At 42.2% G+C, this 15,131-nt stretch overlaps 2 protein-coding genes across 6 annotated transcripts in view; both read right to left on the bottom strand.

Annotated features, from left to right (window-relative positions):
* LOC111968580 (scm-like with four MBT domains protein 1) overlaps positions 1-2,067 on the bottom strand; it is a 14,030-nt gene extending 11,963 nt beyond the window's left edge. For both annotated transcript variants that reach the window (XM_023994259.2, XM_023994265.2), the window contains exon 1: positions 1,983-2,067. The gene's annotated coding sequence lies outside the window, so the exon portion shown is untranslated. The remainder of the gene's footprint in view (positions 1-1,982) is intronic.
* Positions 2,068-4,877: 2,810 nt separating this feature from the next.
* The window catches only part of LOC111968570 (protein kinase C delta type), a 51,897-nt gene continuing 41,643 nt past the window's right edge, over positions 4,878-15,131 (bottom strand). For 3 of the 4 annotated variants that reach the window (XM_023994236.2, XM_070445266.1, XM_023994246.2), the window contains exons 5-17: positions 14,678-14,709; positions 14,403-14,488; positions 13,320-13,449; positions 11,246-11,346; positions 11,040-11,133; positions 10,756-10,880; positions 8,843-9,016; positions 8,564-8,655; positions 8,335-8,397; positions 8,076-8,214; positions 7,731-7,919; positions 7,155-7,283; positions 4,878-6,987 (exon numbers count right to left, since the gene is read on the bottom strand). In XM_023994236.2, coding sequence (XP_023850004.1) covers positions 6,829-6,987; positions 7,155-7,283; positions 7,731-7,919; positions 8,076-8,214; positions 8,335-8,397; positions 8,564-8,655; positions 8,843-9,016; positions 10,756-10,880; positions 11,040-11,133; positions 11,246-11,346; positions 13,320-13,449; positions 14,403-14,488; positions 14,678-14,709 — 1,513 coding nt within the window. In that variant the 3' untranslated portion in view covers positions 4,878-6,828. The remainder of the gene's footprint in view (positions 6,988-7,154; positions 7,284-7,730; positions 7,920-8,075; positions 8,215-8,334; positions 8,398-8,563; positions 8,656-8,842; positions 9,017-10,755; positions 10,881-11,039; positions 11,134-11,245; positions 11,347-13,319; positions 13,450-14,402; positions 14,489-14,677; positions 14,710-15,131) is intronic. The other variant, XR_011480452.1, reaches the window with a different exon arrangement.

Raw genomic sequence — 15,131 nt, 5'->3', positions numbered from 1 at the left:
CACACACACACACACACACACACACACACACACACACACACACACACACACACACACACACACACACACACACACACACACACACACACAGCTATCCAGCTGAGGGCCTCATTGTGCTTGAGGTCACACTCACGTCTCAAACACTAGGGAGGATGAAAAGAGCAGCAGAGCCATTTAGCTATTGACAAAGAGCCAGCCCTCAGTGTTGGGCTGCCTTATAATAACTGATTATCTCCCCAAAAATATTTTCAAACTTGTTGATTGAAAGAAAAAGAATGCTTGAAAATGTCAGCAAGTTTTTTTCTCATTATTTCAATATGACATATATGAATGAAGCTGAGAAAAGGAGGGGGTTGATGAGAAATTATTTCTTGATGCTGAAATTTCAGGGAATTCACAGGTCATTCTGTGAAACAAACTGTTACTTAATCACCAAAGTGAACAGGAAAACTAACAACTTCCCCCATGGTTTAATAGAGGCCTACCCAGTACTCACACACACCACCAGCAGACTGGTTGCCTGACTCTCTCTAGCAGAATGTACACTGACTCACCCTGAAAGAGAAACTAGAATGCATACACTAACACACGCTGATCTTTACAACCGCCTCCTAGCAGTTATTGGATCATATGAACAGTGCTTAACATGCCATTGMCTGAATTAAGTCCTCTGAGTCACACTGAGTGGTCGCTGGGCAGGAAATGCAAGTTAAAGAAATGCATTGATTGGACACACAAGGGTTTGAGAAATGTACTGTAAACGAAAGTGACGTCTGTTGATGACATGGGTTTATGTCAAGAATAACCTTAGACTAATGGGAGTATTTTCATCAAGTATAACAAGTTTACAACAATATTAGCCTACACGATGTGTTGATGAATCCTTATTGTCAGCAATTAGCTTACACATAGGCTTCTTGTTATTTGAGAGATTGTATTTCAGTGTTGTATGTTGCCATTGTCAAATAGTGGCCGAATGTAACTGTGGTGCCCGAGTGCCCCTCGCACGTCAGAAGACAGTTGTTGTCCCCATAAAGCGCAGTATTGAAACTGTCATTTGAACTGGAATTTTCGTGTTAATGCCCATAGAAGTGCTTGGCCGGCAGAAGTGGAAATCACATTTTTATGCAAAAAACACTTCATATTGATATTTCATCGGCAAGTCAAATAAAACAATGTTGCATTTTAGGCTATATGGCACATCAATTGAAACAATGTTGCAGTTTATAGCAAAAGGTCAATTGAAACAATGTTGCTGCGATTACTCAAGTTGCATAACTGGGAAGTTGGAGTTATAGTTGAGAGAAATAGTCCGTTTAGTGCTTAGATTAGCCTACGTGTAAAATGGCAATGTTTATAGCATCATTTATCTGTTGGGCATACAACAACAATGAAATAAAATTAAAATTAAATCTAAATGATTCCTAGGCCTATTTGATTTAAAGTCAAATACACCAGAGTCGTCTATTATAAATCTTGCAACCTTTATTATATAAGAGCGATAAATGGATTAAGTTCAGTAACAACATTTTCGGGGAATTCTCGATAGACGCTTTCAATAATTTTCAAGCTATTAACGCAATAGCTTTGCACAGGYACGAGCGCCGATGATCCAACTTTCACACTGGAACGTGCAATAAAGAGAAGGACACAGAATGCAAGAAAGAACATATTTCATAGCCTCTGTGTTTATTCCATATAGGTCAGTTCTGATGGCAAATGCACCAAGTCGAATGCGGCTGAGTCGGCACATGCTAAAAACGTCTGTGACCAAGTCAAGTTACTGGAACGTCATGGCTTGAGCAATAGGCTAGCTACACTGTAGCGAGCAATAAGGGCGCTTGCACTCGACCGAGCCCGAGTCATCTTTTTTAGAGACGGGAAAAAAGACGCAGACAGCATCAAAATGCATTATATCATATTAAGCTCGTAATAAACAAAATATAGTATGTGAGTATTTGGTTACATAATCTGATTCTTACCAGTAAATAGTTTTTCAAGTCGGTTTTAGATGCCGTCTCTTTCCGCCTAGTCGTTCACGACCTCATTCCAATATGGCACAAACTGCCACTGCGCATGTTCTGCCGCCTATATCCACATTCTAAACCCGGGTAGATAATATTGTCGGCTTTGACAATGAAAAAATGACTAACATCTTCAAACAATACAAATTGACATCTCCAAAACCAGTATTAACAGATGCAAAGAAAAAGAAAAAAATGTTTTATTTTTTATTCAGAAATAGCCTATTTCAGAGGAGGCAAATAATATTAATATTCTTTAACGTTGATTGAGACAGAAGCTTTAGCCTACGTTTGGCTAAWTTCCCTATGGATTGAACACTTTGTTTAATCGTTGATATGGATCGCATGCATAAACGACTCACTTTTGTTGATTGGCATTTTTTTTATATAAAAAAAACTGTGAAGGTGATATTGACTTTTGCCTGGAAAAATAAACGCATCGAGATGCTTACATTTGCCTCATTGTTCCGCACATAAATACATATACAGATGAGGAAACTGAAGGATATAATGGAAGAACATAGCAGGCTTTTTTTTCCACAATCAGAAAATCTAAGATATGATGGGGGGTGTCGGGGACTGTGTGATAATAAGGTGTTTGCGAAATGTTTGGGTGTGGAGCTTTTAGAAATATGCTTTCATAGCAATATGCTTCCAATTTCACGGCGAACCAAATGTGTTTCTCGTTTTGACTAGGCTATATTAAAAGGAGCCCCGTTTGATAAAGGCATGTTCTCACGACGACGATGTAGACTAGGCTAAAGATTAATTAATCCTCACAAAAGACCAATCCATTTGGTAGAAAACATTTCTGAGATTTCCGTCCCACAGTCGTTGCGAAAGGAAATGGTATAACTACAATTCAATAAATGTGGCATAAGGAGAATTCATTCAATATGCTTGAATGAATGGCACGAATGGTTTGAACATTAAAACAATTTCTAGCCTAACTTCTTTCCAATTTTACAACGTCGATTTGATCTTTCTTTAAAAAAATGTGTAGTCTAACTACAGACATGATAATAACCTATGAAACAAAGGGGGATATAGTGTAATTTTAAAACATACATGGGCCTATGTAACTTTATGTTGTAGAAAACGAGTTCATGATAAAGTCTCAGATTTCACTGGTGTCCGAGATGCATAGGATAGAATAACATGCAGTCCTATGCTTATAAATGCCTTATGGGCTAGTCTTAATTCATGCAAACTTCATGAGCAAGTCAGCCTCAGAAGGCTTGTAATGTTGTCCGACGTCGTAATGATGCAACTTTTCAAACGTTGTAGAAGAGTGCAGTGAGCCTATATTGTGATGCCAGAGAGAGAGAGCGGACTCGGAGGACACTCCCGTTGCGCACTGCATGAATGTCGTCGGCCTTGGAGGCTCGGACACAATGAAGAGATGAATAGTAATTGTAGCACCTGGCCGCTAGATGGCAGGTTAGCCAAAGTCCTATTGTAACCAGTTAATAGGCCACCCGCCTGTGAAAGTGCATCTGAGGAGTGAAATTGTGAAAACAAATGATCAAAAAGTGYCTACATTTTTGCAAAATGGGAAAACATCATGCCAGGGAATAAAAACTAAACTAACCACTGAGTAAGCCTACAAGGAGAATAGAAGGACAAACAATTATCAGTAGCCTACAATATTGATATTTTCTGGACAACAATTTAGAGTTAAATATCTGTTTATTTATAATCAGATGTAAAATAYGAAGACAGTAAAAAAAAGTATATCCTTACGTCACCAAATATTGTAACTATTTAGAGCAATATACAGTGCCTTCAGAAAATATTTATACCCCTTGACTTACTCCACATTTTGTTGTCTTACAGCCTGAATTGAAAATTGATTAAATATTTTTTTCTCATCCATCTACACAACACAAAATGACAAAGTGAAAATGTTTTTTTTAGAAATGTTTTCAAATGAATTGAAAATGAAGTACAGAAATGTTCATAAGTATTCACACCCCAGAGTCAATACCTTGTAGAAGAACCTTTGGCAGCGATTACAGCTATGAGTCTTTTTCTGGGTAAGTCTCTATGAACATGCCACACCTGGATTGTACAACATTTGCCCATTATTCCTGTTCAAAATTCTTCAAGCTCTGTCAAATTGGTTGTGGATCATTGCTAGACAACCATTTTCAGGTTTTGCAATAGATTTTGCCATAGATTTAAGTAAAAACTGTAACTTGGCCACTCCGTAACATTCAGTCTTCTTGGTAAGCAACCAGTATCGATGTGGTCTTGTGTTTTATGTTATTGTCCTGCTGAAAGGTGAATTTAATCTTCCAGAGTCTGGTGGAAAGCAGACTGATCCAGGGTTTCCTCTAGGATTTTGCCTGTGCTTAGCGCCATTCCATTTCTATTTTATCCTGAAAAACTCCCCAGTCCTTAACGATTACACATATACCCATAAGATGATGCAGCCACCACTATGCTTGAAAATATGGAGAGTGGTACTCAGAAAAGTTTTGTATTGGATTTGCCCCAAACAAACACTTTGTATTCAGGACAAGAAGTTAATTGCTTTGCCATGTTTGTTGCAGTATTATTTTAGTGCCTGGTTGGAATATTTTTATTCTGTACAGGCTTCCATCTTTTCCCTTTGTGTATTAGGTAAGTACTGCAGAGTAACTATAATGTTGTTGATCCATCCTCAGTTTTCTCCTATCACAGCCATTAATCTCTGTAACTGTTTTAAAGTCACCATTGGCCCCTGAGCGGTTTCCTTTCTGTCTGGCAACTGAGTTAGGAAAGATGCCTTTATCTTTGTAGTGACTGGGTGTATTGATACACCATCCAAAGTGTAATAACTGTACCATGCTCAAAGGAATATTCAGTGTCTTTTTGTTTTTTTTACCCATCTAGGAATAGGTACCCTTCTTTACAAGGTATTGGAAAACCACCCTGGTCTTTGAGGTTGAATCTGGGTTTGAAATTCACTGCTTCACTGAAGGACCTTACAGATAACTGTATGTGTGGGGTACAGAGATTAGGTAATTTTTTATGACTGTGTTAAAAACACTATTATTGCACACAAAGTGAGTCCATGCAACTTGGGACTTGAAAAGCACATTTTTACTCCTGAATTAATTTAAGCTTGCCATAAGAAAGAGGTTGAATACTTATTGACTCAAGACATAAGCTTTTCATTTTTAATTAATCTGTAAAAATGTTTTAAAAAATCAATTCCACTTTGACATAATGGGTTATTGTTTTTGTAGGCCAGTGACCAAAAATCTAAATTTAATCAATTTTAAATTCAGACTCTAACACCAATATGTGGAAAAAGTCAAGGGGTGTGAATACTTTCTGAAGGCAATGCACATACCATTTTAATTTAACGTACAGCATATTATTATTATTATTTGCTTTTTAAAATACCTACATTCAAGTAACACAAGACCCAATTTATCCATCCTTTTGCTAAAGGAATCCCCCCCAACACACAGCCATAACCTTCAAGACGAATGACTGCAGAGTACCATTACATTGACTCCCTCCAGTATGATGTCCCACTCCATTTCACACTACTGTAACGCAGATCTGAATCAGAGTAGCCGTGGTTTGTTCAGAGTAGCTCTGGTTTGTTCCGGAGAGTGGGGAAGCTGCAGTACCATTTACAAATCCTTAGTTTTATATCATGTGGATGGGCAGACAAATGTGAGAGACTATCCATGCCTGTATAAATCTGTGCATCCTCTACTGGTCCTGTAACTTGGGTGTTCTATAATTAGTTTTTTTATCACCCTTTCAATTGAATTAATTTTACCTTCCATAGGGTACGGAATTCGCACCTGAAAAAGTATAAACGTTCTTTTCATTATAAAACATTTAAAATATACTCGAGATTCATGCTGTCACTCAGACATATTCATTCATGCATGCATTTATGCACAGTAAGTGAGTGCTCCAACACACACACCCAAACTTTTATATTGCTATCCTTGTGGGGGCCAAAAACTTGATTCCCATCCAAAATCCTATTTTCCCTAACCCCTAAATCTAACCTTAACCCCAAACTATACCTAACCCTAACTCCTAACCGTAACCCCTAGCCCCAACCTTAATTCTAACCCTAACCCCTAAAATTAACCTCTAACCTTAACCCCAAACTATACCTAACCCTAACTCCTAACCGTAACCCCTAGCCCCAACCTTAATCTAACCCAACCCCTAAATCTAACCTTAACCCCAAACTATACCTAACACTAAACCCCTAGCCCCAACCTAATTCTTAACCCTAACCCCTAAATCTAACCTTAACCCCAAACTATACCTAACTAACTCCTAACCGTAACCCCTAGCCCCAACCTTAATTCTAACCCTAACCCCTAAGCCTAAAATAGCATTTTTCCTTGTGAAGACCAGCAAAATGTCCTCACTTGTCTGAATTATCCTTGTTTTACTATCCTTGTAGGGACTTCTGGTATCCACAAGGACAGTAAAAACACACACACAAAACAATTATGTGAATGATGGGATGGGAAAGAGTGACATACAGAGCACACAGGTGTGTGAGAGAGCCACATTTGACCCCTGACATCCCAGCATGGACAATACTAAACAACTGTCTGAGCTATGGGGTGTGTGTGAATGAGTGTGTTGATGTATGTTGGAGGATAAAGTACAGTACATGGATTGATTCAAGGTTTGATCCCAAGGAAAATAAAGACACCGTTATTGAAGGAACCACCACAGAGATAAATGCAACACTGGTTTCCCCCTCCTCCCTTTCCTATGCGTTTATAATGGTGCGGTTGGAACGAAGAGATGGGGGAATCTTGTTGTGCCTTCATTTGTCCATAATGCATTCCATCTTGAGGTTGATGAAAGAAAAGCCTGCAAAGGCTGTCTGGTCCATAGAGTCGATTAGGTTCTTGTCCGTGTGGGAGAGGCGGGGCTTCTCACTCAGGAACTCCCGGTCAAAGTTGTTGCAGTCATTGGGGCCTTTCTGTGATTGGCAGAGAAGGGCTGTCAGTTCAACAATAGACCAATGACACCATTCACAACACAACTCCAAATAAACAATTAATATGGTGTAAACAAATCTGAAAAGAGCATTAGTGTGTGAGTTTCACTAGCCACAGTTCCATTATAAGTCAGAGAACCAGATCGTACCACTTTAGGTTTGAAGGGGGGGTCCACCTCTCTCTTCTCCAGGGCAGGCCAGTTGAGGGTCTTGAAGAAGGAGTGGCCACGGATGTTGTCCACCACACCTAGCCTGCGACTGGGGTCTCTTTCAAACAGCTAGGGATGGGGAACAGAGACACACAACAGCTTTGGGACAAGCATCCAGCTTGGATTTAAGGTGTGTGTTTTTGTGCCTGCATGTGTGCAAGCTTGTGAGTGTGTAGATGGCCAGGGTTGAGAGGGATATAATAGCAAGGTAACAAGGGTGTGGAAACTTTGCTTGCATATGTAAGGGAAAATAACCTTTTAATCACAGGCAACAAACATTGTGTCATTCCAATGCCTGTCTTTCTCTGTAAGTCTTGGTGTGGCTGTGTGTGAATGTCTGTGTGCATGGCTAGTGTTGATGAAAGTCARGTGAAATTGCAAGACTGATTGCATTGTTTACTAGTGGACACCAATCTGCCACCCACTGTCACAGATTTACAGGCACACAACATTGTGAAAAGGAGGTCAAGGCTGTGTGGGGAGTTAGTGAGAGAAGAGAATGAGCAGCAGCTGCACCTTCTCCAACAGGTCCTTAGCCTCTTTGGTGATCCAGCGAGGGTAGTGAGGCACGTCCATCCTGATGGACTCAAACAGCTCATCCTCGTCATCACCCTGGAACGGCGACTGGCCAATCAGCATCTCATACACCAGTACCCCAAACGACCACCAGTCCACGGAGAAGGTGTACTTCTGTCCCAGCAGGATCTGAGGATGGACAGACATACACATGGACAATGTTAAGAGTCATCTTCTACAGTCAGGATCAAAACACAGACTTACAAATACAGGACAGAGAGTGTAAATTGCTTTACAAACAGAATCCCACAATACCCTATCCTGCACAGACACAGTCACACACACCTCTGGTGCGATGTAGTCCGGCGTCCCACAGAAAGTGGTGGCCCGATTCTCTCCAAACACGTTCTCCTTGCACATCCCAAAGTCAGCAATCTTAATGTGGCCGTCTCTGTTCAGCATCACATTGTCCAGCTTCAGGTCCCTGTAGCAGGGAAGGGTTGGGAGGGGGGGGGATGATCCATCTACTAAGCGCTAGTACAGGGATGAATAAGGGAAATCAAGTGCAAGGCCAGACGAGACCATAAAAGTTAATTGATCTCACCTGTAAATTATTCCTTTGGAGTGGAGGAACTGCAGTCCAATTATGATCTCTGCTGAGTAGAACCTGGGGGAGAAGAGTGGTAGAGGGCAAATTACTTCTGGTGCATCATCCCTACGAAAGGCCTACAGTCTGCCCTTAACCTGCTATAAAACTGTCGTGGGTGAGTTCTAAGTAAATAACTACTTTGTGTCTGGTGGATAGTGAGTTAACACTGTAGTCTGTCACTCACGTGGCTCTGTAGAGGTCAAAGCGACCCTTATCCTGTATGTGGAACATCAGGTCTCCTCCATTCAGGTACTCCATCACGAAAAACAGGTGTTCCTGGTAACACACACACACACACACACACACACACTCCTATCAGTTAAACTACTGTCTAAACACCCAAGTCGAGTGACACACATCAGTCTGATATACAATTGTTCCAGGAGTGCTGTGTGTGTGGAGGTAGTGATGGACGGTAAATCCTAATGAAAGATAAAGCTATGGAGAGGGGTAGGGGTCTCACCCTGGTCTGGAAGGTGGAGTAGAGGTGTGTGAGGAAGGGGTTGTCCCAGGCCAGGGCCAGGACTCTCTTCTCCACCATGGTACACTCCACATCATCATCCATCAGAACCACATCTTTCTTCAGGGCCTTCACAGCAAAGTACTGCCCTCGCCCCTTCAGCTCAGCCAGCAGGACCTGGAGCACCACACAGGAGAGGTGATACAGCACAGCCGAATACTCACGTTGAACATACTAAACTATCAGACCAGAGCAGGCCATTTGTTAGGTTACAGCCTTATTCTAAAATTGATTCAATTGTTTTTYCCCCCTCATCAATCTACACACATCCCATAATGAATTTAGACATTTTTGCTATTTAATAAGACATAAAAAAATGAAATATCACATTTATATAAGTATTCAGACCCTTTACTCAGTACTTTGTTGAAGTACCTTCAGCAGCGATTACAGCCTCGAGTCTTCTTGGGTATGACACTACAAGCTCTCCCATTCTTCTCTGCAGATCCTCTCAAGCTCTGTCAGGATGGATGGGGAGTGTTGAGGCACAGCTATTTTCATGTTTCTCCAGAGACGTTCGATGGGGTTCAAGTCCAGGCTGTGGCTGGGCCACTCAAGAACATTCAGAGACTTGTTCCGAAGCCACTCCTGCATTGTCTTGGCTGTGTGCTTAGGGTCGTTGTCCTGTTGGAAGGTGAACCTCCGCCCCAGTCTGAGGTTCTGCACGCTCTGGAGCAGATTTTCATCAAAGATCTCTCTGTACTTTGCCCCGTTCATCTTTCCCTCGATCCTGACTAGTCTCCCAGTAACTGCAGCTGAAAATAATTCCCACAAAATGATGCTGCCACAATATGCTTCACCGTAGGGATGGTGCCAGGTTTCCTCCAGACGTGATGCTTGGCATTCAGGGCAAATAGTTCAATCTTGGTTTAATCAGACCAGAGAATCTTGTTTCTCATTGTCAGAGTCTTTAGGTGCCTTTTGGCAAAATCCAAGTGGGCTGTCATGTGTCTTTTACTAAGGAGTGGCTTCCGTCTGGCCACTCTACCATAAAGGCCTGATTGGTAGAGTGCTGCAGAGATGGTTGTCCTTCTGGAAGGTTCTCCCATCTCTACAGAGGAACTCTGGAGCTTTTTCAGAGTGAGCATCGTGTTCTTGGTCTTCTCCCTGACCAAGGCCCTTCTCCCCAGATTGCTCAGCTTGGCCGGGCGGCCAGCTCTAAGAAGAGTCTTGGTGGTTCGAAACATCTTCCATTTAAGAAAGAATGAAGTCACTGTTTGTGGTAACCTTCAAACGCTGCAGAAACATTTTGGTACCCTTCCCCAGATCTGTGCCTCGACACAATCCTGTCTCGGAGCTCTACAGACAATTCCTTCGACCTCATGGCTTCGTTTTTGCTCTGACATGCACTGTCAACTGTGTGACCTTACATAGACAGGTGTGTACCTTTCCAAATCATGTACAATCAATTACATTTCCCACAGGTGGACTCCAATCAAGTTGTAGAAACATCTCAAGGATGATCAATGAAAACAGGATGCACCTGAGCTCAATTTCGAGTCTCATAGCAAAGCATCTGAATACTTATGTAAATAAGGTTATGGGGTATTTTGTATAGATTGATGAGAAAATGTTCTCATGGAATCCATTTTAGAATCAGGCTGTAACGTAACAAAATGTGGAAAAAGGGGTCTGAATACATTCCGGATGCACTGTAGCTACTCCAACAACAGATAATAACACGGGTCACATACTAACTAAACCACTACAGTAAGTTGGCTCTCAGCAGTTGAAGAGTGCCTTGGAACCTTTTAGACAAACCTTTTAGACAAGTGATGTGTTTGAAGGCCATTGAGTCTGTATGCATGGGTGTCAGTGGCATGAGCATGAGGAATGTAGCAGTGGTTGTACTGTACCTTGCCAAAGCTGCCCTTGCCCAGCACCTTGTGGAACACAAAGCTGTCAATGGTGAGGCGGGTCTTGGGGGTGATGCTGGCTGGGGCAGGGCCCTTACCTCCCTCCCACAGCTTCTCATAGCCTTCTGTTGAACACAAACACACACAAAGAGACGGGCATAATGTCAATAGATGCATACACACAAAAACCGAAAGAGAACTAAAGACCTACATTGTTAAGGACCAAAATATTGTTTACTGCAGAATAACATGTGCTCCCAACTGCAGCAGTGACAGCTACTTACCACTAGGGTCCACTCCTGGGCTTTTGTTGAAGTCCTGGTAGATTCCAATGTCCGTTGACTCAGAGTTGTTGGATTCAGACAGTCTTGTGGATTTCTGAAGAGGTATAATGCTATTACAATAGGGTTATGAATGTGCATTCATGACTCCATAAAATACATTAGTATGTTTGAATGTGGGCATGACCATGTGCCCCTGTCTTTCTCACTTGGCTAACTTGGTTCAGGGCCTCAGCCAGGAGTTTCTGGTTGATTCCACAGAGATTTCCCACTTTCTTCTCACATTTGTGATGGGAGTTCATGCCACAGTCTAACAGGAGAGAGGAGAGAAGAGTAAGATAGTAGCTGGGAGAAAATGGAGGGAAAGAAATAAGAGGCAGAGTTAAAATATTGGGTGGATTGAAGATTGTTCTCTCTATCAAACRCCGTTGTAAATAAATACAACCCATATTTATGTTTATTTGTTTTCCCTTTTGTACTTTAACTATTTGCTCATCGTAACAACACTGTATATAAACATAATATGACAATTTTTATTTATTTCACCTTTATTTAACCAGGTAGGCTAGTTGAGAACAAGTTCTCATTTACAACTGCGACCTGGCCAAGATAAAGCAAAGCAGTTCGACACATACAACAACACAGAGTTACACATGGAGTAAAACAAACATACAGTCAATAATACAGTAGAAAAATAAGTCTATATACAATGTGAGCAAATGAGGTGAGATAAGCGAGGTAAAGGCAAAAAAAGGCCATGGTGGCGAAGTAAATACAATATAGCAAGTAAAACACTGGAATGGTAGATTTGCAGTGGAAGAATGTGCAAAATAGAAATAGAAATAATGGGGTGCAAAGGAGCAAAATAAATAAATAAATACAGTAGGGGAAGAGGTAGTTGTTTGAGCTAAATTATAGATGGGCTATGTACAGGTGCAGTAATCTGTGAGCTGCTCTGACAGCTGGTGCTTAAAGCTAGTGAGRRAGATAAGCGTTTCCAGTTTCAGAGATTTTTGTAGTTCGTTCCAGTCATTGGCAGCAGAGAACTGGAAGGAGAGGCGGCCAAAGGAGGAATTGGCTTTGGGGGTAACCAGAGAGCTATACCTGCTGGAGCGCGTGCTACAGCTGGGTGCTGCTATGGTGACCAGCGAGCTGAGATAAGGGGGGACTTTAACTAGCAGGGTCTTGTAGATGACCTGGGGCCAGTGGGTTTGGTGACGAGTATGAAGCGAGGGCCAGCCAACGAGAGCGTACAGGTCGCAGTGGTGGGTAGTATATGGGGCTTTGGTGACGAAATGGATGGCACTGTGATAGACTGCATCCAATTTATTGAGTAGGGTATTGGAGGCTGTTTTGTAAATGCATCGCCGAAGTCGAGGATCGGTAGGATGGTCAGTTTTACGAGGGTATGTTTGGCAGCATGAGCGAAGGATGCTTTGTTGCGAAATAGGAAGCCAATTCTAGATTTAACTTTGGATTGGAGATGTTTGATGTGAGTCTGGAAGGAGAGTTGACAGTCTAACCAGACACCTAGGTATTTGTAGTTGTCCACATATTCTAAGTCAGAACTGTCCAGAGTAGTGATGCTGGACGGGCGGGCAGGTGCAGGCAGCGATCGGTTGAAGAGCATGCATTTAGTTTTAATTGTATTTAAGAGCAATTGGAGGCCACGGAAGGAGAGTTGTATGGCATTGAAGCTCATCTGGAGGGTTGTTAACACAGTGTCCAAAGAAGGGCCAGAAGTATACAGAATGGTGTCGTCTGCGTAGAGGTGGATCAGAGACTCACCAGCAGCAAGAGTGACATCATTGATGTATACAGAAAGGAGAGTCGGCCCAAGAATTTAACCCTGTGGCACCCCCATAGAGACTGTTAGAGGCCCGGACAACAGGCCCTCCAATTTGACACATTGAACTCTATCAGAGAAGTAGTTGGTGAACCAGGCGAGGCAATCATTTGAGAAACCAAGGCTATCGAGTCTGCCGATGACGATGGTGTGATTGACAGAGTCGAAAGCCTTGGCCAGGTCAATGAATACGGCTGCACAGTATTGTTTCTTATTGATGGTTAAGATATCGTTTAGGAGATGTCTTTATTCTTTTGGAACTTTTGTGAGTGTAATGTTAACTGTAAATGTGTTATTGTTTATTTCACTTCTGTTTATTATCTATTTCACTTGCTTTGGCAATGTAAACATGTTTCCCATGCCAGAAAGCACCATAAATTGAAATTGAATTGAGAGAGAGAGACACACAGAGACAGAGATGGCGGCCTCACACCTACCTTCACACTTGAGGCCCTGCTTGACCATTCCCCAGAGCATACTGCCACAGTGGTCACAGAAGGTAGGGCTCAAGTAGTTGTGGCTCTTGAAGCGATGCGGCATGTCGATCTTAAAGCGCTCCTTCTGGAACTGTAGACACAGAGCTCCCGTCATCAAAGAGACAGTCCATAGTACCAATGAGCACTGCCCAAAGACCTGGGAGTCTGTGGGGCCTCACAGCCCTTCTGAAACTCCTCATGGTTCCCCAAAGGGAGCAGGGGGCACTCACCTACACCCTTAACTGGTGGACTGACTCCACCCTCACAGCACTGACTTGCCAACCACTCCACCTGTACTGTTCCCATACAGGCTGCAGACAGGGAACAGGTTCACCTCTAACCTCTGAAGAGAAGGCCTCTCTATCCTAACTGCCACAGGTGCTATAGAGCTGATCCCACTGCTGCAAATACTATCAGTCTTTCTAGTACTTCATGGCTGCAACACTGCAACACTAGTCAAAAGTGCTCCACTACTGGTAATAACTGTCCTATGCTGAATCCACTGGCACCATACTGGCTACTTTGGTCCCGTGCTAGCTAAATTACAGCTGAATAAAATGAGAAAAAAGAAGGAACCCGCACACGGCTCTTGATAGTATCACTGCTCTTTAATAAGCTTTATGTATCGGCCTCACAGCCTTTGTCAGAGCTCAGATGTGCGAGCGCCTTTTGAAATCTTAGCTAAATTACAGCTGGAATGAAGCACCACTGTTCAGTTTTAAACACAAGCCTATTGATTTGCCTGACACAGTTCTCCTGGTCTCTGATAGCTGTTGATTTGACCTCCCTGAAAGTGTCTCGTCTTGCCTATTGAGGGGTGTAGAATAACGTGGAACAGTTCGCACAGCTGCATGACTCCGATGCGATCAGAGAAAACAACATGGAAAAATTACGACCCTAGTCAACATATAAAATCAAGGGAATCACTCCATAGAAAACTGATCTTCAAACACCATCTACAGTAGATTACATGGTGCCAATTGGCCACACAGTATTATATCCAGGTTTTTTATATGTTTTGGGAGGTGAGGTCATGTTGCTCACCATAGTGTCTCTGCTGTTGGCTGCTGTTCCTGTGCACCTCCCGATGATTTTATCAATACATTTCTTGTGGATGGCGGCGTTGCATTCTGAGACAGAGATTAAGCCACATTAGGGAAAGCTGCTAGTTAAGATATTCACTTATTGATATGAGAAATGCGTGTATATTTTGGGAGTAAATTATTGCAGAGTGAACGCTTTGGATGTTTCACTCCAAGCACCAAAACAACTTCCATATAGTGAAACATTTTAACGGCAAGGGGGTCAGAGACACTCACGTCTGCACTTGTAGCCTTGCTTGTTGAATCCCCTGTTTGGAAAGAAAAACAGGGTGAAGATTCATACAATAAATTACTAATCGTTGTGCACTTCTCCCAAAAGGCATACTGACAGATAGTAAGAATATCTCAATATAAAGTATTGACAGTGACAATAAACAAATGGTAGTTCAACAGAATGAGAGGAGAGACATTCATTCATCTTTTGCACAACCTGTCACCATAAGGCACCAATAACAACTTTCTTCTCTGGCAGGAAGGGGGCAGCCCTGCACTAGTAATTGTGCTGACATTGTTGGAACATTGCAGCAACACCCTGTGGGTTTTCCCCAGACAGCGACTCACACTGCTCACAGAACAGGCGCTGCCAGCCAGTCTTACTGTTATTGTTGGACAGACTGCTCCAGTTATGGATCAATTAGAGCTGTTAATTGGTCTACTTAGAGACCCCATG

Source organism: Salvelinus sp. IW2-2015, linkage group LG1, assembly GCF_002910315.2.
Source record: "Salvelinus sp. IW2-2015 linkage group LG1, ASM291031v2, whole genome shotgun sequence".
Lineage (NCBI taxonomy): Eukaryota > Metazoa > Chordata > Actinopteri > Salmoniformes > Salmonidae > Salvelinus > Salvelinus sp. IW2-2015.
Note: the sequence above shows the minus strand (reverse complement) of the source record. Positions and strands in the feature narration are given on the sequence as shown.